This window comes from Syngnathus acus, chromosome 12 (genome assembly GCF_901709675.1).
Source record: "Syngnathus acus chromosome 12, fSynAcu1.2, whole genome shotgun sequence".
Classification (NCBI taxonomy): domain Eukaryota; kingdom Metazoa; phylum Chordata; class Actinopteri; order Syngnathiformes; family Syngnathidae; genus Syngnathus; species Syngnathus acus.
Window position 1 is genome coordinate 4,143,275 of NC_051097.1, and position 27,684 is coordinate 4,170,958.

General features: G+C 39.3%; 2 protein-coding genes across 10 annotated transcripts in view; one reads left to right on the forward strand and one right to left on the reverse strand.

Annotated features, from left to right (window-relative positions):
• The window catches only part of LOC119131662 (lymphocyte antigen 75-like), a 1,013,224-nt gene that overhangs the window by 570,306 nt on the left and 415,234 nt on the right, over window positions 1-27,684 (reverse strand). The gene's annotated exons all lie outside the window — the stretch shown is intronic.
• On the forward strand, window positions 676-27,173 carry rab27b (RAB27B, member RAS oncogene family). Of its 9 annotated transcripts, none has more exons than XM_037266453.1 (9): window positions 676-910; window positions 12,173-12,281; window positions 12,586-12,686; window positions 12,770-12,808; window positions 20,995-21,166; window positions 24,016-24,104; window positions 25,260-25,363; window positions 25,531-25,654; window positions 25,819-27,173. In XM_037266453.1, the coding sequence occupies exons 5-9, from the start codon at window positions 21,014-21,016 to the stop codon at window positions 26,003-26,005; spliced, it is 657 nt and encodes a 218-aa protein (XP_037122348.1). In that variant the 5' UTR covers window positions 676-910; window positions 12,173-12,281; window positions 12,586-12,686; window positions 12,770-12,808; window positions 20,995-21,013; the 3' UTR covers window positions 26,006-27,173. The 9 variants fall into 9 exon arrangements, with proteins under 9 accessions (XP_037122348.1, XP_037122347.1, XP_037122349.1 ...); XM_037266452.1 differs by having other exon boundaries at window positions 12,173-12,277; XM_037266454.1 differs by having other exon boundaries at window positions 12,173-12,237.

Below are 27,684 nucleotides of genomic sequence, written 5' to 3' on the forward strand. Positions count from 1 at the left end.
AATTGCATGCCGGGCCGGATGTGGCCCGCGGGCCTTGAGTTTGACACCTATGTGTTAGAGCAACACAGGCATGCATACTTCACGTGATCAATTAAAAGTGAGCATTCAGGATAATCAACGCCAGTACTAGTAAAGGTCTGTCCAATATACACACAAACATTACAATATAAAGATTCTTTTTTTTTTCTTTCAGGCAGTTTTACGTGAACATTATATTTAGTATAATCTGAATTATATTTCAGATTTCGACTAATTTTCTTTATGCATTCAGATAAATTTCTTACAATTTATACTGTTGTACTTTCTATAAAAACATGTAACTAAAACACGCTTTACAATAGATACACATACAAAAAGTATTACATGATAACATTATTGTTATCATTATTATTTTTTAATAATAATAATAATTAATATTACTACTACTACTAATACGTACAAAATATAGTAACGATGATGATCTTCATAGTTAGTAAATTTGAGCTGATTTGATTTCACCCATACATCCATGAACCAAATCTTTTATTCAAGATATTTCTTCTTACAAAGAGAATAAAATACTACCATGTACCAATACTTTAAAAAATATATATATTTTTCACGTTACCAAAACACATCTCTATGTGAAACTTTCGAGTTTCCGTGGTGTTCCTGAATGCGTCAACAACGTCAACCCTCCACCCCAGGAAAACCGAGCTTCCTCCATAATTCTGAGGTCCACTTGTTAGTGCGCTCTCGCTTGACACTTAAAGCGACTTCTGTGCACCTCGGCTGATCAGTGCACGGAATTCCCCCTCCAGAAAGACCGTGGGAGCGATGCGACGTTTTGGAGGAGGAAGAGGAGACGAACTGGCCAGAAAGCAGCAGACACCTGCAAGGAAGATCTGAGTTTGTTTCTCGCACGTCAAAGGTAAGAACATCCGCTCGCAGCGACTCACACGCCCGATATAGCTGCCTCGTTGACGGGGGGTTGTTTACTGGAGCGTTTCCGCGTTACTTGTGGCTTCGAGCATCAGTGGAAGCCAGGCGGCGGGCTATGAGTCATAACCCGGCCGCCCGGCAGGCATAGGGGCTGATAGGGGCTCAGCTGTGGAGTCGAACAGCGGCTCTGCAGCATCTCAAAGCCAGTTTTTTTTTTTTTTTTTTTTTTTTTTTTTTTGGCACATGCAACGAACCAAGGTGCTTAAAACAACAACGTTTGTCTTGACATGATGTCAGAGCTCATTGTCTTTGCAGTTCAATTTGTTTTTGGATAAACGAGATAAAAAACCCCAGATGAAAGTTTAGGGAGCTTGTGTAAAATTGACCTTTGTACAACATCAACAGCATTTAAAGAATGATATAGATTGTGAATATTTGATCATTTGTGGTGTAGTGATTTTTTTGTTTTTGTTTTAACAAAAAGAAAAGGATACATTCAAAAGCCCTATTATTAACAATCAGTTAGGAAGCATTTCAAATATTAAACGTTGAAGTACAGTGGCATAAAAACAGTAGTACCTGATTTTAATAGGAAATACAACTTGTCACTATTAAATTTTTATTTCCAATACTGAACTGACTTAACCTTTACCTTCTCAACTGGATGTTGTGCGCTGCAGTGCATTGTGGGGGGATAATCGATTTGAAACCACTCGACTTCACATGCGCTCCTTTCTATATAGTCTTGACTGTGACATTTACATTTTTCACACAACACTGGGAGTGATATTATCTAGAATTTTCCTGCGTTGCGTCATTTCACAATACTCTCTTCAGAAAACTTTGGCAGAACCCTACACCAGGACTTTGACTTGTTGAGAACTGTCAAGATCAGTTGTGGTGTGGTGCGATGGTCATCTCGCATACACATCTCACTATAAGAACAGTAAGCATATACCGTAATTTCCAGATGATAAGCCGCTACATTTTGCACATGCTTTGAACCCTGCATGGATTTTTCATGATCTGTATGAAATTTACAAAGGATTTGTTTTGGTGAAGAAATGAGGACATTTTATTCAAAACACATGCGGTTTCTCTCTCCCCCCCCCTTCTGCGTAGCATCCTGTACTTTTGCGCTATATTCTGACTGTCTGCTGTGTGCACATTTGCTCCGTTTTGCTCCTCTTATTTATTGTGTTATTTGTTTATTTATTATTTATTCGTCACTCTTATTATTCATTGTTTGTGCCTTGTTTATATTTTGTGTTGTTTACTTGTAGGTGGGATAGTGAAAACGTAATTTCGATGTCTTTGTGTGTCTTGGCATGTGAAGAGATTGACAATAAAGCGGACTTTGACTTTGACTTTATAGTCCAGTGCATCTTTCATAGGAACAAAACACGACTTTCCCCTAATTTTAGCCAGTGCGGTTTATATTCAGGTGCGGTTAATAGTACGGAAATTACGGTGCTTTTCTATGTGTGAGGTCACTAAGAAAATAAAACTATTTTGGAAATGTAGTTGCGCTACTGACTATCCTAATTGTCATAAAACCTACTTTATGCATTGTCCATACTGTTCCAACTGTTCTCCCCTTTACCCGCTTTCTAGTTAAAGTTAATGAGCGATGAATACATGTTTTTTTCAACACTTGTTACTTAGTTTTGGGATCGGGATGAATTAATTGTATTTGTATTCATTACAATGGGAAATGTTACCTTGATTCATGAACGTTTCGGGTGGATGTTATTGCACAGTAATGACTCTGAGACTCTAAGAGTGGTGTGAGTTCATCAGAGCAACAGCCTGGGGATAGTGAGGGGTGAAAGTGGTGAAGGGTCTCGCCTGAAGTCCACTGTCATCTCCACGGTCTTGAGCGGGTTCAGCTCCAGGTGGTTTTGGGTGCCCCAGTGGACCAGCCGCTCCACCTCCTGTCTGTACGCAGTCTCATCACCGTCCTGGATCAGTCCGATGAGAGTGGTGTCGTCTGCATACTTCAGGAGCTTCACAGGAGAGTCACCTGAGGAGAAATCGTTGGTGTAGAGAGAGAAGAGCAGTGGGGAGAGGACGCACCCCTGAGGGGCTCCAGTATTGGTGGTCCGGGTGTCAGATATGATGCTCCCCAGCCTCACACGCTGTCTCCTGTTGGTCAGGAAGCTGGTGATCCACTGACAGGTGGAGGCAGGCACCGCGAGCTGGATGAGCTTCTGTTGGAGGATGTCAGGAGCGATGGTGTTGAACGCCGAGCTGGTCCACAAACAGGATCCTGGCGTACTCATTCCCACAATCATTCATTCATCTTCCATAGTGGGTCTGGAGCGCTAAAGGTTTCGTGGGGGATTTGCGCCACCTTGCTTGGTCATGCGATACACCGCTTTTCCTGGAGTTATGAATCATGCCCAATATTTTCAGGATACAATTGAATCAGACAGCCGCAAGCACAACAAACGGCATTGGTCAGGGGTAATTTTTGTTCTTAAAAACTTGCCGATGTGTAGCTGAGACCCATAAACATTAAAAAGTTGCCTCAAGCCATAAAGGATGCCCTACTCTAGCACCACCCAGCAATACAGGAAGCATGGCAATTATTTCTGACTAATTTGATTCTTTCTCAATTCTTTGCCTCCTGTGTTTGTACCAATCTTTTGATTAAAAATAATACAATTACAACTAAATAGTAATTGACCAATAGAAAGCTTGGCAGAAAGAGCAGGAAATAAATAAATCTTGGGATTTTCAGCGATGTGAAAATACCTAAAGATCAATAGTGGAGCTTGCTTGGAAATATATTTTCGTCCTCGGAACTGCCACTTTTACCTTCAGTCATAAAGCACGATGATTACCCCTTGTCATAAAGCGTCACTCCTTATCAAGTGATGCTGTTTTAATGACTAATGCATGTTGTCTATCCAACACTTTTCTGCTTTCTGAGCGTACCGTACTGCAGTATCGAACCGTTTTGTCCCCACCTTTGAGTTTTATGTTGAAAGTAACAGGTCTGATTAGCGATTGCAACTTCTTTTTGAGGTTATTCGTTTTTTTTGTAGATTAGTTTGCCAGAGGACAGCTGGTCAACCATTTATTTATTTATTTATATGCTCCTTTGATTTCTCTCAGTATCGCTGGAGTATCCTTTTGCAGGTTAACAATGCCGCAATTCTTTAAGTCAGGAGGCAAAAGATTGTGGGGATACACTAAAATGAAAAAAAAAACGAATTGATAATTTTCTGTGCTTTAAATTAAACCATAATCTGTTTCTGTCGTTTCCTGATGATAATAAACAAGAAAATACGCTGTACATATTTAGCTGAGTGTCTGTTCCAAATGGGACAGTACTTGATGCCAAAATTACCAGATTATTCTTCTCTAAAAGTGGACATTTATGCTAATAGTAATACTCACTTTTTTATTGATGGGGGTTCCATAAAGATGACTTTTTTACCATCATACATAACATGAATCATTTTCACTGTGACTCACTTGATTTTTCTCCCTGACGTTGGGCACCAATTACAACCTTTTTTTTCCGTTATCTTTTTCTTAATCGGGATACTCAAATTAATTGAGGACTCATTTCACCCCTAAAAAAATAATTATGCAAATAGTCACGCCCCCCCACCCCCTCGCCACACACACAAACACACACACACACACACACACACACACACACACACACACAAATGCCTCGCCTTCAAAATAGAGAAATGTTGTCGAGTTACACAGTGGGCACTAGGCATAGACCAACGGTTATGCTGTTGTACTGCGGAATTCCAGCCAAGGGTGGGACAGACTGTACGCGACAGATTCTGCTACACCAGCTCTTTGGCGGCAAAGCACACCTGCCAGTCATGTTGGAATACTTTATTTAGCTCAGTGGTCCCTGACCACCAGACCCGGCCACCTTGGACCAGGCCGTGGCAGGCCGCACAACAGGTAAAAGAAAAAACATACAGTATTTCCAGTCAATTCATTAGCCTTGCAATACAATATAGAGTTCACTCATTGAGAAAGCACTCGTGCGATAAAGCTTGATTTGCAGGAGAAAAATGTGTGTGTGTGTGTGTGTGTGTGTGTGTGGGTGTGTGTTTGTGTTTTAGTGTCTGTTGAAAAAACGCATGGAGTAATGTAAAAGAAAAGTGAGTAGCAAAGAGGAGAAGGAAAGCAGGAGAAAACGCTAGTTGCCTGGTGACAGAGACGAAATGACAAAGAAAGAAAGAAAGAAAGAAAGAAAGAAAGAAAGAAAAGGTGAAAAAAAGATACAAAATGAGGAGGAGGTGGCGGCGGGGGAGGAGGAGAAGTAGAGGTGTGGAGTTGTTTTACAAGTGCAGAGAGTTCCTGGTCACGATGCTCCTGCCTTTACTCCGACTGCACTTGCTTAGGAACTCTCAAAGGAGGAAGACAAACATGCTATTTGTCTTTATTTGCGACTGGCACATCTCGGAAGCAAACCAATTGCAAACTGCAGCCATCTCAATGAGCATATTCACGTAGAGTTGTCAAAGTTAACCGATTCGTCGACAAAAAATCATCCAAAAAGTCAAAACAGACAGATTTATCTTTTGTGTTAAATCAATCTAAGACATTTGCAAGCATCTGCTTTTATTTTTGAAAACAGTGACCACATATCTGTTTTTTTATTCACTAAGTAATGCAAAGAGTTTAATGAACAATAATCAGGGGAAATTTATTTTTGATATAAATCAAATTAGATCAGATTATTCGATTACCTAATTGATGGAATAATCGATTTCTAAAAATATTGAGGTGACCTATTCCCAATGCTGTGGACAAACATGTCTTTTCAATTAGTTTATTCTTCTTGACCTATTCCAAATGTTGTTGCTGTGGACAAACATGTCTTTTCAATTATTCTATTCTTGACTCATAACAACAATATGTTCAAATTGAATGTGAAGTAATTTGAATATTTCACACCATTATAATTTGGGCATGATAGTATCAGTTACAGACAAAAACAACGACCCACTTAGATGTTTTGATTTGAATACAAAGAATACAACAACCAAATGAATTGTCTACATTTAAGACACCTCAAAATGTCTAAGACAACAGTGATCATCGAGATTAGTCCAAATATTTTAAATGTGTCATCTTCAAATAGCTGCATTCTCGGCATACACAGTAATTATCTTGAATTAGTTTTCAGTCTGTAGTTTAATCTTTGTTTGCTAAAAACTAATTTCAAAGCACAGAATTCTTACCTCTCGTGGAGGTAGACATTTTGACGGTTGTCTTTTGGCCAGTAGAAGATTATATAAATGGCTAAAAAAGGAAGAAGGAAAAAAAACACACTAAAAAGTATTTATTTATTTCAAAGCTGCCCCTGTAAATGCAAAGTGCTGGAAAATGGCCCACTGTCAGTTGCTATTTACACATCCACACATGCAGCTTAATTCTACTACCTATTGAATTCTACAAAGTTACCGAATGTGCAGCAACTACCTGCAACTAGTACTACTAACTACTATTGCCCCAAAGAATGTTTATAATCTTCTATTCTTTTTTTTTTAATTGTTCATTTGATTTGTGGGATTATATAATTTAATTCTGATGGTCATGTCGAATGTATACCGTATTTTCCGGACTATAAAGCGCACCGGACTATAAGGCGGACCTTCAATAAATGGCCCATTTTAAAATTTTGTCCATATATAAGGTGCACCGGACTATAAGGCGCACCATTAATGCAATCACAATATAATAACCTGAAATAGTGAAAACAATAACAATGTATCAATAATGTTAATATCACACAACACACAAAATAACTATGTAAAGCTTACTTTAATAAGTACAAAACAAACCAGTCAGATAGATCAGTAAACTTTAAAAGTTAAAGTTAAAGATTAAAATAATAAATTAACAATTTTATGAAAGTTGAATACATTGTTTATTAGATGTATTAAGTTTGTTTTATTGTTGTTATTGTTGTCTGAATAAGAAGGGTGATATTGGTGTTTGTGACTCCAGTAAACAGGCCAGGTTGCATCATGTCAGATTTTTCATCCAAATCAAATCATTCTCCATTTTATCTTTTTTATTTCAACTTCAGACGCAACAAATTACTTTATAATCACAAAATAATTACCATGGGCAAATAGAAATTAGGTGCCCACTAGCTCAGTGGCCTAGTGGTAGAGTGTCCGCCCTGAGACTGGAAAGTTGTGGGTTCAAACCCCGGCCAGGTCATACCAAAGACTATAAAAATGGGACCCATTGCCTCCCTGCTTGGCACTCAGCATTAAGGGTTGGAATTGGGGGGGTTAGATCACCAAATGATACCCAAGCGCGGCGCCGCTGCTGCTCACTGCTCCTCTCTCCCCCAGGGGATGGATCAAAAATCACACGGGGATGGGTTAAATGCAGAGGACAAATTTCACCGCACCCAGATGTGTGTGTGATGATCATAGGGACTTTAACTTAACTTCAATGATCCATAGTCTTGTTTGATTCATGATTCATAGTCTTCAGCGGGCCACTTATGATTGATTTTATGACACAATGCTTCGGGCCAGTTTAAATTTAGATGCGGGCCGGAATTTGGTCCACATATAAGGCGCACCGGACTATAAAGCGCATTGTCGGCGTTTGAGAAAATTTTAGGTTTTTAGGTACACCTTATAGTCCGGAAAATACGGTACTTTTATCAAGCTTGATATCCTTTGCGCTGCATGCACGCACACACAACAGCAGCGTGTTTCAACATTGTGACAAAATCTGTTTCGTATTTATTATTCTCCGTTTTTTTGTCCCTCCTTTGTCCTGCACATTCAACATGATCCCTGTCCCCCCCCCCCTCACTTCACACACTTGAAAGACAAAAAGAAATTTTCTCTCCACTACATTGAGATTAATACATAGCTGCCAACAACATGCTGTCAAGCCAATTTTCATATGTGCATGCTTTGGAGGAGGAATCCATAATATATGACGTTACGCAACACAACTTTTAGATCAACATGCACCTAATTTCCATTTGCCCACGTTTTTTTTTTTCCAGTCTAGTCGACAGAAATATTTTGCACACATTTGAAGCTCTAGTTGAGTGAGCAACAAGCTGGAACCACGGAAACATCAGCTACTTGTGGACTATCCTTTACCACCAGTTATGGGCAATAATTTGCACACTGAATTTGTTGCTTCTGAGTGACAAATGGTTCGATTAGGCTATGTGGGTTCAGTTCCCACTCATTTGACTGTGAATTTTAGTGTACAGCAGAGAAAATGGATGGATGTTGTTTTTCAACAACACAATAAAACAGAGCTAATGATAGTTATTTATTCTTTCCTACGTGGCCTGATACCAAGAAGAAAGGATACCGGTACCGGTCCGCAGCCCACGGATTGGGGACCACTGCTCTATACTGTGTATGTGCTGTACACAGTATGTCAAATTTTATCAACTTGAAATAAGAGATATACCTAATAAGACCCAATAAACAAAAACAGACACAAAACTCAATATATTGTAGAGCTATAAAATGGAAGTAAATAACGAACACATGACCCTGTTTTCCAGCTGTAAAATATTAAAGAAGCCACCCCAGTGTTATGATGACTTCCTTATCTTAAACTCTCTATTTCACTCAAACACTTGCAGACACACATCCAGACAGGAGACAGGCGGTTAATACATGTTTTAAACTGTCATAATTCTCTTGTTCTGTTTTTTTTCTTTCTTTTTTCCCCCCAATCAACATCCTGTGAATGATTTCAATAAAAATTTATGTTGGTAGCACATGCATAGTTTGCACAGTTGGTGCTCTTTAAAATAAATAAATACATAAATAAATAAATAAATTAAGGATGCTCGTAGCTTTTACAGGCATCCCTGAGAGTTGGTCAGTGTTGCATATTGCTTGAAACGCGTAGTTTTCATGATGTCTTTTACAGTTTTTCAGACATTTATGTCAAATATAAACCTTAAGACTCCTTTCTATAAACAGACAGTTGTAGTCTTCTTTAAGAGTATGGACACTTATGTATATCTCTACGATAATCAATCAATACTGCTTACGACAGCATCGCTTAAACTCACTCGGTAATTCCATCAGCGTTAGTCATAGCCCTTGGCTTGTTGACTTCATCTTAGTCTGTGAAGAACATGACCATCAGCAGGTACGCTACAATGATCTCCATTATGCACGATGGACATTGTGCTCTTTGAGTCACATTTTGCCGTCGTATGTCTCAATACATAATAGATGCGCTCTTATTTGTGAGAAGCCGTTGTTGTCTTGTGACTCCAGGTTTCTGGGCTGAGATTTTAACCAGCTATTATTATAGTTTAATTATTTTCTCAGACTTTGTCTGTTTTCATGTTTGCCTATTTTATGCAGCTTTTCTCATTGACTCTAGATGACTCTGGACCCAAGCAAGATAGCTGAGGTCGATAGTATTATCAATCAGTTCTTATGTTGGACAAGCACAGCCTGTCGTCAACAAGAGGTTCCGATGATTCAGCTGGTTATAACATTTCAACATTACGGATGCAATCTTTGCAAACTACCTTCTATTGTCTGATTGGAATGCACAAATAAAAGTTCAACTATGTCCTGAAATGTTTTCGTGTAGGAGTTGGGCAAAAGCATGGCTTTTCACAAACAGGAGAACATCTATTGTGTTGTGTCTCTTCAACGTGGTTTTGCTTCTTGAACAGTGAACACGTTTTCCCACAAGTTTCCCACCGCTGCAATCAATCTTATACTATCCAACTTCCTTACCTCTTTCCCCAAGGCACTTGTTTTCAGCTTTGAGTGACCTGCGAAGCAAGACAACAAAGACAGTTGCCAAGGTCCAAGAGAATTTCACCTGCCCTTGATTTAGCTCTTTCAGTGTGCAAATCTTTAAGAGTGTGTAGGGGGGTATTAATTATCTTCTCGGCGGTCTTAACTGTCCGTTGCAGTCCGATTTTGTCTTCTTTATAGCAGCACCCAAACAGACTGTGATCGATGAGCACAGGACTGATTCAATGTTTGTGTAGAGCTGCCCCAAAGAGCTCCTGTGGCAGGCAATGATTCTTCAGCAGTTGGAGTCCATTTTCTGCTGGGCTATTTTTGCTATCGAAATCGAATGTAGAGTATGATTGTTAATATTAAGGATAGATGACGAATGGTCTGCGTGGGGGATAGTCTTTTGTATTTAGTGATTGCAGTCTTTCCCACAGTGACTATGTTTGCATGCAATCATTATTGGGTTATGGTCAGAATTCAGGTTCCTGAAAATATCAAAATTAACATTTCTACATGCCTCAACAGATAGAGCTACTCACACATTTAAATATCCTGATTGGACCGGCAACACAAATCGACGTCATTGCACAGATAGATGTCATTTCAGCTTGTTACTTTGCACCATCGACAAAAAACATATTCATGTCAACATGACCACAGGAATAAAGCAGTCAGTTTTCACCTCGCTCCAAAGATGTGCCAGTTGAAGACTCAAAAACTCAGTCTGTGCTGTCCAAACAATCCTGCAGTTCAAGTTTTGTTTTATCCGTCCACTTCAGCATGATGGTCTTTCCGTGTTTTAAATTTGTGCCAGTCCTCTGTCATCTCAGGTTGCCTGACTGTTGTTTTGCATCACTTAGCAAAGGCTACCGTCCACGACGGTGTCATCTTTATTTTTTTCTGCCCCCTTTCTTTTTCTTTCTTTCAATTTTTAGTTCTAGTCGAGATCAAAAGTCGATACTTTGTGTATTTTGGCAAATATAGCTTTTTTTGGTTAACATTTGCAGTGGAATATGGTTAGGTCTACATACTATACCAGAGTAAACTCCCTCTACACAGAAAGACTGCATAGCATTCGCACCATTCTCATTCAGCTGTCAAAAGGGATAGCTGCAATTATTGTTGGGTGACCAGTGAACCATAATTTGATGCCTGCTGTGCGTGCGTGTTTATGTGTGTGTTTGTGTGTGCCTGTGTGTTTGTGGTCTTAACACCTTCCTGTGAGCTCATTTCCATGTTAGATGTGCATCTGTGCTCTGTTCAAGACATTAATAAGACCTTTTCTGTACCAGTGGGAATTGTGACTTGCCATCCTCGAGGTGGACCGTGTTTGTCTGATGTGAAAATCGTAGCACATTGTTGTGGGCCCTGTTGCCCTTTTCATATTCGACTAATGGGAGATGAGGAATTGTAACGGTTTCCCTGCTTTAGTTGGAGGCACTTAACAGCAGCTCTTCGCACTGTTGTGTTGGGGCAAAATCCATAGCGATTATCAAACTTTGTGTCTCAAAAGGAAAGTGTGTACAATATTCAAATATGCTGAGTGTGTTCTTTGTACTTCTCACATTTCCACCATTTGCATTTGGGTCTCTGCTTGCCCCTAGCGCACATCTCGAACACACTATGTGGAACAAAATTGATGTCGTGAACTATCCATTATTTTGCATGTTGTCATTCCTGCTTATGTAGTCATATGACACGGTGACACAGTATACTATAGTGTCCAAAAAACTCCCTAGTTCTAAACAAAAATAAGCTTCATTCACACTTTTTAATTATCACTAATAACAAAAATGTGGTTATTTTAGATGTGTGCATAAAGCCGCTAGCCCTTGACATGAATGAGAAGCTCGGCGGTGACTGGTCTATTCAAGAACTTTACGAGGGTAATTGATTTACCTTCAAGATGTCTGCCCTTTGAAAGTGTGTGTGGCCACTAGTCAGATCAAAACAAAGATAAACAATGTAATTGCAATGTTGATCTGAAGTTAACACATGTAGTTGTGCATGACCCATCATTGTCACCGGCAATGATGAGAGAGTATTGAAAGGTTCGTGTGTTCTAAATGAATTAACAGCAAATGAACAACTTTAACGTTTATAGCATCTCATTAGATGATAAAACTGTTGTGTTTCATTAGAAATGTTCTCAAACTAATTTCAATAGAATTATGAGAGAACGTCTGCTCCGAACACATTATCATTGACTTTTTGTTGCTGTTATTTGTGCAACATGTGACTTGACTTGCGTAACAAATACCAAATGTATTTCCTCCTTTCACAAATTATCTTTTGAAGTCACATTTCAGGTCTTTTACACTTCCTGCTTTGCTACTCCACCTGCATAACCCGAGGGTGTTCTCCGCTGCACTTGCCTCAAATGATTGTGTGTGCGTGCGTGCATGCGTGTGTGTTTGTGCGTGCGCGTGCGTGTGTGTGTGTAGTACAACTCGATCAAGTTTACCATCTCCTGGCCCCACCCTCTAATTACACAGAACAGCAGTGGTAGAGTCTGACACAAGAAGCAAGAGACAAATGCAGAGGAGGAAGCAAGGAAGAGGTGAAAGCAGAAAGCGAAAACTTTACACTACTGAAACTCAGTAGGTAAAAAAAAAAAAAAAAAAATCAGATAGTTAGCAGGATGGCGAAAGTCAAGGCATGTCAGTTGACAAATAAGATAGTTGATAGTAGATTTTTAGACGGCATGCTACAGAAGGTTATTTTGCTTCGGTTATAATTTAGTCTCTCCTGTAGCTATTCCCTGTCGTCTGTTGCAAAATAGTATTTATTCTGATCAATTTTTTGGTTGCACTCTTTTATCCACTTATTTATTCAGCAGATTAACCACCACAGCAGCTACAGCAAGGTAGTCGGTTGCCTTAACCGAGTGATTCATCTATCCCTGCAGCCGGCCAGCAGGTCAGCTGATCAGATAACTTGGTGGTGCTGCTTGTGGTGTGGGGGAGTGGCTGTTGAAGTTCCTCGTCCTCGTCTGCCTCCAGCTGAATGGTAGGCAAACAGTTAGTTGGTGTGTGTGGATGTGAGGCTGGCTGCTGGTCAGCTGCTCCCTGACGTTTCCTTCCCCCCTCCAGGACCAGGCACCGTTGAATCAGCTGAGGACTCACTGAGCGGTAAGCCGGGCCTTGACGCCACGGAGATGGATGCATGTGACAGGGCAGTGGGGCTGTCGAAAAGTACCAGCAAAGACATAAGACACAACTTGATTGTTTGTACAGGGAAATGTAAATGTGTGTGTTTGTGTGCAGCCGTGGAATTTGATCACGTCTTTTTTTTCGAAACTGCTAATATGCTGTTTGTCTTTTGGTTATGAGACTTGTAAGAAACAGACCTCCAGCTCTGTCTTGTGATCAACTAATGTGCAGCAAGGAATGACATTTAAAAGGGTTTGTGTGGTTCAAGTTGAACAAATCTTTTGTGTTAACTGTGGAATTGGACAAAACTTGTGGAGCATCATGAGGCGCTTTCTTAAATCATCAATTTGAGTTGTTGTAACACATGTTTGCTGTGGGTTAGACTCATTTCACACACTCAAAAGATTTTGGGATTTGCTTTGGGAACGCCTTCTGAAGTACTCACCAGTCAGTATATCTTCACAAAATTGGATAACACACTATTTCCTCTTATGTTTCTAAATGAAGTCACACCTTTGACTTTGTTGCCGTTTCTATGCCACTGACATTATCAGGTTATTGTGTGTGTGCGTGTGCGTGCGTGTGGGGGTGTGTGTGTAAGTGTGTGTGGGAGTGTGTTTGTCTGCTGGGATTTAGGTGACATCTGGGTTAGTTTGCTCCTGACATGAGATTAGGGAGAGTAGAACACTCTGAATTGCTACTCTGACAATGTAAGTGGGACGAGTTATCTGTCTTGATTTGTCCAGGCTGACCCTGTCTAGCCTCAAACAACGTCTGCCTGGATAACTTCCAGCTCCCTGCGACCCTGCATAAGTAGTTTCTACGATTACAACCAATACCAGAGCAATCCACAAAACACCATAGCATGCATTATTGATTTTGTTGTCGGAAGCACTATTCCTCCCCTATGGTAAAGTGATGGCGTACTTGCAATGTAGTTTGTTTGGAGAACTGGGGAGGAAAAAAAAAAAAATCAGGGCTGTTATTCCATTATTTAATTGGAGTGGACTTGTGATGCTTGTTGGCCAGAACTGAGTTGATGATGCCAAAATACTAACCAAGGATACAGCAGATAAACAATGCTGTAAGAAACTGGCCAAGACACAGAAGACCCATTATTGTAGTCATGCAATGTATTTTTCCTCACTAAGTGGAGTGATGATGTTCGAACTCTCATTACTTGTGGTTGTGCACTGCAGTTAGTCAAGGTCATTAAATCCATCCCATCACGAGTAAACTGTGGTAGTAACATTGCGTGATTAGCAGTCGTTGGGACTAATGGCATTAGAAGTAACGATGTTACTAACGGCATTATAGATTTCCAGTAACGGTTAATCTACTCAATTACTATGTTAATTGTTATAACGCTGTTACCATTACTAACAGTGAAATGTGCCACGTTGCTTATGCTGCCTGGGATGCGTCGACACGCAAAGCAAAAAAAAAAAAAAAATGCTTCCACATCTCCACGGACTAACTTTTGACATGCCACGCCTTGCGTCAGCCAATTAGCTTTGGGAATGTGTCACATGATATTCTACGCAATCCTACGGCGGGCCAAAACAAAAACAATGGTTATCGTCATATTGACACATGCTCAAAAATCTAAATTCTTTTACATAATTGAACGTTTTTGTAAAAGTAGTACTACCTATAATTATTTTCCCTGGTAACTAGTTTTATGAAGGATTAATTCAGTTATTAATTCAATTATGTTTTTGTAAAGGCAACTAATTATATTTTGGAAGTCATTTTCCCAACACTGGTGATTTGAAAGTTGTTTGTTTCAATCTATTTTTCACTAGATTTGAGCATATCGTCACGCTCATGTTACCAGAACACGTTTTTCTTTTCCACTGCTACTGATGCTAAAAATGTTTTGTAAAACCTCAAAAACTAATTGGGGAAAATGATGCATCATATGCATTATTTTTTGGACTAAATGCACAATGCAAATGTTCTCTTGACTGAATTGTTTTAAGGTGACAGTGTAGCAATCAGTCATAACAGACTATGCAGAAAGCAGAAAGAGCACAAATACCCTGGGAAACACGTCTGCAGCGCATTGATTTTAAAGCCTTTAAATGCTGAAGTTAATGCAGGATGCTTGAGAGTGTTGACGAGTAATTCCAGTTAGGCAAATACCTCGCCGCTCATTTATGAGGTATTTAATAATGATGTGCTCATAATATATGCTTTATTGTTTGGATAATGTCCAGGGGCAGAGCTGCTTTAAACCCCAAATCCGAATTTTAATTTTGAAGAAAGGTAATCCGATCACCCATAAAGATACTTAAACTACTAATAGATTAGATTAGATAGAACTTTATTTATCCCACAGCGGGGAAATGTTCTTGTCACAGCAGCGTGCAAGAGTACGTTTTATTGTAGAGGCTGCACGTCATCACTAAACCGCTGAATGTCAATTATTGTGCAGGCACATGCATTATTAAACACAAATACCTCTAATCAACAAGTTTGCAAAACATTAGAATGTGTGCTGCTTAGCAGAACAAAAAATGCTGACAATTAGCTGTCACTTGCATCATATTTGATGACTGAGCAGAAGACGTGTCGCTTTAATGTTTAGTGCTCTCAGAGGTGTATTTCATTTTTCAGTTTTTGTTCCCGTGAACCAGTTAAATGAGAACTGTTATGCGGACTGATTCTACCCGTGCTCTACAGGCACCCCATTTTTAATACTGCCATAGACAAGAGGTCAAAGTTGGCATAGAAAAATTCAGTAGTGCACCGCTTGTCTTAAGTTAAAGTGAAGCACAATGAAGACACATATTGTACACCACGTGTTGCGCCTGGTCTCATAACTTCAGGGAATTTAAGTCTTATTCATAACATTCAAGTTGTATTTATAACATTTATTTTTCAGTTTTTGGCTCATGAAGACACGAGGACATTTTCATACTGCTTGCACTTAACCCTCACATACTATACAATGGAATAATGGTTGTCTTGCAGCCCAGACAATTGAGCAGATGAGCAAGAGACTTTGTGGGGAAGAACAAAGGTCAATTGATTTCTAATCTCCCTTTCAGCATTGTGACCATGAATGGAACTAAGGAGATTACATCAGTAAAATGTAAACTTCTAAATGTGCACCAGCATAAAAAGATGAACAAAGACGATTATTCCTCATAAACTGTGCCAGTTTACCTGCCAATGTACTAATCTAATTGCCTGCAACAAAATTCAGTATCAGTGCTGGACTCTTGAATGCTTTTGAGGTTTAAGCCATACATTGCACATAAAGTAGAACTGTTGTTTTACAGATAATGAACAATTAGATGTGGTTTTCCACTCGAGCCCATGTGTAGGCGTACAAACATGTTGCTGCATGAACATGCCAGTGCTCAGAAAGAAATTACCGTATTTTCCGCACTAAAAGGCGCACCGGATTATAAGGCGCACCTTCAATGAACGGCCCATTTTAAAACTTTGTCCATATATAAGGCGCACCGGATTATAAGGCGCATAAAATAGAAGCTATACTGCAACAAACTGAGGTTGACTAGGGTTGCGGTATGCATCCACTAGCCAATAACCAACGAGCCCTCTGTAAACAATCGCGTTTCTCAAACGATCTCCTATAAAATGATCGGAACTGACTAAAGTTCGATCTAACGCATTGGTACTACTTACCTATGTTTCCCTTCCATATCGATCCGTAGATTTACTCGAAACATTAACAGAGCAGCCTATTTTGACATGAAATAGCCTGGTACGTATAGCAGCTATCGCTATAGCATTAGCCATCCGCAAAGTCCCATGAGCCTCAGCTCGCAATCTCCCATGAGCCTCAGCAAAGTGTAAACAATCGCGTTTCTCAAACGATCTCCTATAAAATGATCGGAACTGACTAAAGTTCGATCTAACACATTGGTACTGCTTACCTATGTTTCCCTTCCATATGAATCCGTAAATTTACTCGAAACATTAACGGAGCAGCCTATTTTGAAATGAAATAGCCTCGCGGGTACAACAGCTATTCGGTGACGCCCCCTGACTACAGTTGCCGTAATGTTGGGAAGCGATGCGACCATGTAATTTACTAGTCGTACTAAAACGTACTGAAACAGTTTGGCAGAGCACTGTGTACAACCAGTATGGATCAACAAATTCATCAATTGATCCATATATAAGGCGCACTGGACTATAAGGCGCACTGTCGGCTTTTGAGAAAATTGTAGGTTTTTAGGTGCGCCTTATAGTCCGGAAAATACGATAAGTATTAATTAGAATTGTAGTATATATAAATTATGTTCATATCAAATCTCTAAGGCTGTGAGACACCACACACACACACACACACACACACACACACACACACACACACACACACACACACACACAAAAAACTATTCATATGCATGCCGTACAATCTGCCAAATACGTATAGGCTTTCCTAATGCTTTAAAGATACTGGGCTCAGTCGAATACAACGGAACAACACCGAGTCATTTGTGTTTGAGATCAGCACACTTCTAATAGTGTACTTTCTTATCTGCTATTTTACACATTGCATAAAATGTATTCCCGTGTCCTAATTAATAGCTATGTAGATAAAAGAAGGTTTATAATTTACTGTAACATTGGTGTATCATTACCTTGTTTGGTTTTTCAAAAGTCATTTGATATAATTACATTTCAAAATTTGGCAACTGTCAATTTCGACCTATTTTAGAGTTGTTCTTCCTGGAACTGCATCATCCATGCTGACCTTTCACATCCAGCTGTGGTAGTTTCTGTGCTGATTCTTGGTGCATGTCCCGCTGTGGGATTAAGGAAGGGTTGAAGGAACTGGTTGATAATTACAAATCTGTTGATGCAGGTAATACATGTGCTATGCACTTGTTTGAGACAAATACAATACAGCAAGATACAGTAGGAGGTGCCTCTGTGGGACATCCAAAGGGTGCACACCCTGAATTGGTTCAACAATATTCCATTATCATAGGTCTTATACCAAAATTAATTTGAAAAAGCCGTAAAACAAATGACACAACACATTTGGCTTAACCGCCATCAGCTTAGACAGACAGAACTTTCCAAAACCACAGAAGTGATGATTAATAATTCTTTTGTTAAAAACAGAACAGAGGTGTGAAAAAAGCCTTCTGCCCTCAATGCTACAAATTGGTGAAGCAGAAGGACCCAGTAGGCACTGTCATCACAAATCCCTCACTACTAGGTTAAATGGTTCTGAAAATGGCAACGGTTTAAAATCTCCCAGGAAACAGAGAAAAGACCAAATAATTACGTTTCAGTCTTCATTCTCTTTAGCAGTTATTGATTATTGACTTTTGGAAACTGAATAGTGCCTTTAGCAAAGAGCTTCACTGGTGTCCTCAGAGCAGAAAAAAAAACTAAACAGGTTATCGCCAGACTGTCATGGACACACAAGTCTAGGTTTCTGTGACAAATGTCAGCTGCCCTTTTCATGTGCAATCAATCACTAATCATCAATTTGAAAACAAATACAGCTGTACGTCTTTGTTTCCAAAAACTGACTGGCCAAGACATCATATATTATACGTATATCATGCCATCATACCAAGGTAGAAAATACAAATAGTAGTTTCCTCCACACTTTAGACTGGTCAATTGTCAATCCAATATTAACTGATGATCGAATCACATGCACATTTATGATGTATTAAAACCAGTTTTAAAACTCTCGTTCGCTGCGAGAATTCTGATTGATTGTTTGTGCTTGTCACCGACTCCATTCCTCGAGACAGGAATGTACTACTTCATGCGGTTTTTCAAGCAAGAACAATCTTCTTTTGACCTTTGTATCACATTTTTTACTTTAAAAGATGAAATTGACTGTGCATTTGAATAAAAATGTATGGTGTCTATACCCTTGGATACAGTGGATACTTTTATTTTGCTGTATTTCTTTGACATGAGCGCTTCTTGCTACAAACACTGGCTTTGCAGGATTTGTCTATAGAGCTGCACACAGTGACTGCATCTACACTGGGTGTTGTTTTCCATCTCCCCTGTTGTGTTTGATTCTTCATGCATTTTTAATGTCTCTGTGGTGCTTTACGGTTTTGTTCTTCCTTGTTATTGAGATATAAGATTTAGTATGCTCTTGGGACTACTTTTTCTACTACGACCTCAGTGTATAACAAATCTATGCAGCAGTATTTCTGTAAACATTGTATTTCTGTTATGATGAGGGCGATGCTGTGTCGGATGAATGTAGGGGTAGCTTTTTGTATGATGCTGTGAATTGCATGTATTGTCATCTCATGAGATTAAACTCTTCCACGCTCATAACGCAGCAATGCATCACATTGCAGTATTGCTTGTTATCGACCAAAACATGAAAACATACTGCATGGCAATTAGCGGCCCGCGGCCCACATGCGGCCGAGAACTGACTGACCCAGTCTGTGCTCCAGCCTGTCTGAATTGAATTGTGTTCATTAAATCCAAAGGGTATCTTCATTGGCTAGATTTGAAAAATTCCTGCAGTATTTGATACCGTGAATGCAACACTCGCGTAACCCACCCACATTGCTAACGGTATTGTTTTGAAGAACAAAAACTGAAAATGAAAATGACAATTTTTTACAAATTTATTTACTATTGCCTGATGACATTTCTGGATTTGAAAACGTGGCCGAATTGAATTCAGAATTGAATAGCCTTGACATACAGTATTAGTAGGCTTGACAACCCACATTTATTATTCCTTATAATGTGCATGGTTAATTACAGGGTAAAACGTACCGCTAAGAAAATATGGAACTTCTGGAAGTTTTGAGAATTGGAAAACAAACATGAGATTTTCTGTAAAGTCGAAGTCCACACTGAGATGATGGAGTAAAAACACATCAGTGAAACATATCTACAATTATGGTGTTTTTAAACAACAATCTATTACTGACTGAAATTGCTTTCACATGCTGTCAAGTTTCTTAGAATATTAACAGCAGCCTTTGACTGCACAACTCCCTTCTTCAATGTCATGTGAGCATTGTGAGGAGCGGTGGCACACGTGCTTTCAATATTTCTCAATGTCTAACATTTATTCACTCATTCGTGTTGATTGCTGAAAGCGGAGTATTTTCTTGGTTTTCCAAAAAGTCACTTCCAAGTACCTCTGCTCCTCTTCCTGCCTCCTTTCGTCCTGCATGTGCCTGTCAGCTTGAAAAGTCATATTCATAGCTATCAAATTGAAACATTTAGCTGCCCACTCTACCACATGCCTGCAACGGCAATTAAGTCCTGATTGGCGCCAGCATTTCTCTTTCTGTGCTTTCTCAGTCAGTGCGATTGTGAGCACGGCTGTTCTGCCAAGTTGAACTATGGCCTCTCTCTCTAATAAACTGTCTCAGCTGAGTGAATTGGAGTCCTATGATAGTCTGTCCAAACATTCCCACATTTAACCCTAAGGCCATCAAGAGAACAGAACAGAGTGAATGGGCCCCAAATACACGACATTTCAATCAAACAGTTATCAGTAGCAGTAGCGATCAGTCACGACTTGCTCTTGGCTTTGATGAAAGTCGGACAGAACAGAAACGTTTTCTTGGAGTTTTAAGACATTCTGGTTTCTTTTCTTCAGCATTACTTGCCATCGTATAACACTATTTAATTTGTTTATTTCAATTTCCCCTTTTAATGTGCTACCTTCACCCATGCCACAGTGTATTTTCATGTTCTTAAATTGTTCTATCTTCCCATAATAAACTAACCTGCTCCTTAGGTTAAACGATGAGTCTAAAATGCCCTTAGGTGTGAATGCGAGTGTAAATTGTTGTTTGTCAATATGTGCCCTGCAATTGGTTGGCAACCAAACTAGGATGCCTCTCACCTAAAGTCAACTGGGAAAGGCTCTATCTAGCACACTCATGACCCTAATGACAATAAGTGGTATAGAAAATAGATGGATGGAAGTATTCTCAACCAAAGCCCAGATCTGAATTCAAATGAACAATGCTGCCTCAGCATTATGGACCTTGACAGGCGCTGCAAAGACAAATGAGCAAAAGTGACAACCAAACAAAGATCATGCCAAGCCTCTGGCATCATGTTAAAACAATTCTTGAGGCTCAGGCACTGTTAACATGTCAAAAAATAGCAACGTTAAACATGTCTAGTTGTTAACATGCATCTGTGTCTGTCTTGTACAGGTTTCTATTGGTCATCACTATGACTGATGGGGATTATGACTACCTGATAAAGCTCCTTGCACTGGGAGACTCTGGTGTGGGGAAGACAACATTCTTGTACCGGTACACAGATAACAAGTTCAACCCCAAGTTTATCACCACAGTCGGCATCGACTTCAGGGAAAAAAGAGTGGTAAGGCTGCCTCGATCAAATACACCACACCTGCGGATTAGCGTTACATCACAAAATTAGGTCCTAAAGGTGATTAAGGCTTTTGTCTGTATCCGATGCAGCATGGGGCCCTTCTTGACTAGAGAAAACAAACAAATGCATCTCCACTGAGGCCATCCTATTGTATCTCTGTGACCTTTTGACAACATTTGTTTCATTTTTGGAAATTAACAAATCACTGTCACTGGCATGATCTGCGACTACTCTAATTTCCCCAGTAACTATGCCAGACCTTTCCCCTCTGTCATCGCAAGGTTATTGGATATTTCTGTCACTCTCATAGGCAAACCATGATTCATGCTTGCACAGAGCATTCAGTTCATGTAATGGATTTTCTTTTTTGAGAATGAAAATGTTGCTACGTTTCTGTAAATAGCACATGTCATACATATTACATTGGGGGAGTTTGTCATCTGTGTTTGGCATTATGTGACTGCTCTAATTTGGAAGTGGGGAATACCCTCATGGGAACATTGCTGGTTCCCAGCTGTCTGAACTCCCAAGACTGACTTATGGAGGTGCTAGTGTGGCTAATATAAACTCTTGGTTTGATTGAACATGTACTTGTGCACAACCTCAAAGTCGCAAATGAACAACAACTAAAAATAAATTTGTCCATTCTAATCTAAAGTAATTCCATTTACTGCTTTTGTAATTGACAAAAATACCAAGACAACTTTTCCATTACGCTCTGGTCTGAACTGCTTCATGCTATGATGCTGCATGCTCCATGTCCGGAAATACTGTCAGCGCTAATTTTATCCCACTGCTTCAGATGACTCATATGATCAATTATTGTTCTTCACCTCCGCAGTGTGTGTATGTGTATGCATGTGTGTGCGTGAATATAGCACTATTATCTAAGTTATCTAATCTCTCTCTCTCTCTCTCTCTCTCTCTCTCTCTCTCTCTCTCTCTCTCTCTCTCTCTCTCTCTCTCTCTCTCTCTCTCTCTCTCTCTCTCTCTCTCTCTCTCTCTCTCTCTCTCTCTCTCTCTCTCTCTATTTTTTTATTTACAAAGACATAAACTGAAACATGCTTGACATACACTGGCTCTTTATTAAACTGGTCACATAGTCAATACTGAAAAGGTAACGGTCAAAGTTCTGAGGGAAAACACTGAAGTCACAAAATCGCTTTTGTTTCACAGTTTTCTTAGAAATGTGTAACATCTATAATACTGTAATACCACAATTTTATCAATGGATTACTGCACGCTGCTTTTTTTTGTTACTCTTATCTTCCGATCTTTGTTTTTTTATGTATTTTCATCAACACAAAAAATTAAGGAAAGCATTTACATGTTTATATATGAACAGAATGTGCATAACCAAGAGTGTGAAAGTTGGATTTTTGCTGTAACAGGACATCAGAATATTTCACTTTTATTTACATTGCGTGGCGATCGACAAGGGACAGCTGCAAGCCATGTTTTTGTTTATTATTATTATTATTATTATTATTATTCCTATTATTATTATTATTATTGTGTGAAGGCGATGGCCTTCACACATATGTTATTATTATTATTATTATTATTATCCATCTATCCCTCCATTTTCTATACCGCGTGTCCCCACGCGGGAGACACCCTGAACCAGTTGCCAGCCAATTGCAGGGCACACAAAGATGAACAACCATTCGCACTCACACCTAGGGACAATTTGGAGTGCTCAATCGGCCTACCAAACATATTTTTGGGATGTGGGAGGAAACCGGAGTGCCCGGAGAAAACCCACGCGGGCACGGGGAGAACATGCAAACTCCTTACAGGGAGGTGGAATAGATTCCGCACCCTCCTAACTGTGAGGCGGAAGTGCCACCGAGCCAGAGACAAACAACCATCCCCCAACCTCATATTTTTACATGACCTCACAATTTTTGTCCCCACCTTGAAATATCAGCTATATATTTCACATGAAATCTAGAAGTGTATGAACCAACTCCCACTAGTGACAGTGGCTGTGTCTCATCTTTCGCAGTAAAAGGTGTGAATGACGCCCGAGGCTTCCCACAGATAGACAAACACAAGCAGTGGCTCGCAGTGCTCATCTATGCCCAAATATCACTTTATTGAGGTAGATCGCAGATGAAAAACTGCACATTTTTGACTCATAAATTCATTAGGTCACCTCCTACTCCACGATTGCTATGGAAACCATTGAAATGATTACTTTGCCCACCAGTAAAGTGCTTCTGATAGTGTCTGATCTTGATGCATGTAGTAAAATGGGATTTGGTATATGATAAGTAGTGCAAATTGACTGAAATAAAGTACCACTTAAGGTTTTTGTAGATGCATATTTCTTTGAAGAATATTTATGTGCTATATGCACAGTATTTGGCTTCGTTAGATTAACATCTATCAATAATTAGGACAAGTAATTAGATGAGGCAGGTTTACATATCCTGATAAGTATGGGAATATATAGGCAATCATTTCCACACTAATTTACACCTAGTGCCAAATTTAGAATCTTGAATTAATCTAACTTGTGTGGTAGCATCAGAAGAAAATGCAAACCCCACACGGGAAAGCCAAAACCCAGATTTGACTTTCAGATCTCTGGATTAAAAGGTTGACGTTCTAACCACGACTGTTTGATATGTGTTCATTTTATTAACAGAAAATACTACTGATCCATTTCTGTAGCTGCTTCTCAATGGACAATGGACAAAATATTATTATTAGTTAGTATCGGTACCCTTCTTGATAGCACATGACCATATTGTGTTGATCTCATTAGCTTAAAATGGATTTCACAAACAAAATTGCAAGCGTATTTAACCTAAAATAACATTTCTTCTCAGGTGTACACAGCTTCCAACCCCAATGGAATGACAGCAGGAAAAACCTTCAAGGTTCACCTACAGCTCTGGGACACAGCTGGACAAGAAAGGTGGGCTTCTTTATTTGTCAAGATTGAAACCGGTTTTAAACCAGAGCAGATGACTCATGGATAAATGACTAGATTTATAAGTATACATCATGTTTGCTCGTTTATGTTATGTTGTGTTTGCTTGTACACAACTTCATTTATCATTGATGGCCACTATCCATAATGTATGTTCATGGTCTTTACTCAATAAAAGGCTTGGATCAGTTAAACGTTTACCCCTCCCCCTAAGGATGGATGACTCACATTAGGATGACTCAGACACTTATATAAGTTTTTAATTTTCTTTTGTAGAGCTTTAAATCAAAAAGACAAATAGCTAAACTAATCACATGGAATCAATACACCGACATACAGTATGTGTCGTTTAGTGCACTGGCTCTGCTTTAGTGTTTACATTTAATGTATCCAAGACGTTTACATGACATACAGAGTTTTTCTGTATGTAAATGCACTTTTTATCACAGTCTATTTGCATTTGAGAATATAAAAGTCCTTGAATGTCAAAGATGCACTTTAATACAGTGGCGTCTTGAGATACGAATGGCCTGACATACTTGGTTGGTTTTTTTGAGATACCAACAATGGTACTTTGCCTTTAAGCCTGCTGAAACAAAGTAGGAAAACAACATAGGCATGGGCTAACATTTTGCATCTATGTTGCATCTATTTTGTCTTAACCCCAACGGCTATTCAAACACAAACAGCGCAGTAATTAATGTACACAATAAAATGTAACAATGGAGAATGTAAAAATACTCAAAAGCCTTTATTATTTATCCTCTGCATAGAATTAATATTGGTATTACTGCTATACTGAGAAGCAGTTGTACACTACACGACAGTATAACTATACTGCCCCCAGGTGGCCAAGGTGCACACACCACAATAAGCGGCACAGACGTGCGCACTGAATCAAACCAGACAAATAGAGCAACATTTATTTTTGCTATCTGATTTTGAATTTGAATTACTAACTGAATTGCGTTACTATTAACCTTTAGCCTAAAAAATTCCAACTATGAACTCAACATACGGTCATGGGTTTATACACAAACTGTTTTATTTGATTATTATTACTGTCTGCTTTTAATAAGTACAGATAGTTGAGTGCATCCAAAATGTGAACATTTATCATAAACCCTTATTATGTTACAGGTTCCGCAGCCTGACAACAGCATTCTTCCGAGATGCCATGGGGTTCCTACTGATGTTTGATCTCACCAGCCAGCAGAGTTTCCTCAATGTCAGAAACTGGATGAGTATGTTGTTGATGTCACAGTTATATTTATTTAAAAACAACAACAACAACAGCATTGCCTTTGTGTATAATCCCAGTTATTGACATAACTGCAGACAAATGTGGAAACGTTTGATGGACCATTGAATGAAATGAGAGCTCAATAGGATGCTTTTTGTTGCCTTCCAGGCCAGCTACAGGCCAATGCCTACTGTGAGAACCCGGATATAGTCTTGGTTGGAAACAAGGCAGACCTGGCTGACCAGCGTGAGGTTCAAGAAAAGCAAGCAAAAGAGCTGGCAGATAAATACGGGTATGTCTAGAGTATGGCGCTCAGTAGATGTACATTTGTATGTACTTTGTAGTTGATTATATTAATTCTAACACAATTACAAGCTTTATAGTAGAAGTAGAAAACTGTAATTAACTGCAAAATACATTTTGCTTGACCGTCTAAACTTGACTTCTTGCTGACAGGGTCCCATATTTTGAGACGAGCGCCGCGACTGGGGTGGAGGTGGAAAAGGCGGTGATCACGCTATTGGACCTGGTCATGAAGAGGATGGAGCAGTGTGTGGACAAACCGCCTTCAGAGCCATCTAATGGCACGGGGACCACAAAGCTCTCCACTACACAGCCCGATGAGAAGAAATGTGCATGCTAGAGCTCAGCAGCTTGTTCAGGAAGTGACCAAGTGTACTCACCACTCGCCGATCTTTCCTCTGCTGTGTTTCTTCGTCTTTGCTTGCATGCTTCTTGGGTGTCATCTTGTTCTTCTCATTTTCCAGCCAAAACTAAACCGTTGTTTAGCTTCTTTATTATCTTTTCCTCCATTCAATTATGTTGCCGAAATGCCTCCATCGGATTAGGGCAACCCAAGGTCTCCCTCTAAGGGTTATTCAAGGAACTGCAGTCTGATCATGTCAAGTGTGTGTGTGTGTGTGTGTGTGTGTGTGTGTGTGTGTGTGTGTGTGTGTGTGTGTGTGTGTGTGTGTGTGTGTGTGTGTGTGTGTGTGTGTGTGTGTCTGCGTGCGTATGTGTGTGGAGAACAAAAGTGATACTTTATACTCTATAATGACTACGGATTGAATGGTGGCCTAAGCCTACTTATTTACATACATACAGTTTATATGCAGTTGCATTCGTTTGGATAAATTGTCAAATAAAAATCTTGTTTTCATTTTTGGAAATTGTACCGGGGAAAAAAAAAAGAAACATTTTTCAAAACAAACATACATTTGTTTATCAGTGAAGAGTTAAAATTCTACCTTGTGCTTATAACTACTGGCAATGTATCTTGATTTTTGGCCATCTCAAACAGCTGCAGAGTTGTTCATTTCTTTTTCTTGTTTGCCTTCTCATGCCAAATCTAGAATTTCTTTCAAATCACTATTATTTACTCTCTGATGCTTTCCATCAGCCAATGTCCGTGTCTCACAACCACTTGCCCAATCTTTTGTGCAAGTCAACCATGTACCTAAAATCATATGACACCTCTATCTGCCTTACATTTTGGAAAATGTGTGTTAAAGCGTTGACTTGCTCAAGAAACGAGAATCACCTTTCTAGCTTGTGATCTATTTATTTATTTCCCAATGAGTCTGCAGTTTGAGTATGTTGCTGCTTAACATGAGTACTTTGACGCTAATGACGATACAAAACAGGTTCTATAATCATCAGTAAATGGTGGTTGGTGGTACATGTTTTTGTTGTTTTTTTTTGTATTGTACTGTATTGATCTGTTCAAAAGGTTTATGTGCCCTTAAGCTTTGTCACCTTTAATCTGCCAATGTGCCAAATCCAAATAAAAGAGAAACTTCACCCACCGTTCACATGAAAGCATTTTTATTTTCAACTAAATTAAACCTTTCACATTTTGTGTGTGTGTGAGCGTGTGAATGCGTGCCAACATCTGATTATGAGTGCCATAGAAAATGAACCTTTCTGAGCAGATGAGATTCTGTAGTTTCCTAAAAATCTGCTTTCATTTTATCTTTTAATTGGCCAAAAGTTGCTATGAGTCATAATAAATGTGCTGCTGCATCTTATAAATTCCAGTATCTTTTTGGTGAGTTATTTGTGTGAGCTTCCCAAATAGTTTCACTTTATCATTTTAACTTATTTGTCAAATACCTTTCGTGTAGGCTTTTGTAGTTTTACTTTGTCCCACTCATAATTGAGAACCCCACCCCCCTCCCCCAACAAATCTGTTCTATCCAAGCCTTCTTTCATGTATTACAGTATTTGGTTACTTCTAGTACTTTCAACTTGTTTGTCTTCTTCTTGACTGATCTATTTGATGCATGTTTTCCATACATATCAAACTTAAGTGTAGTTGGAATA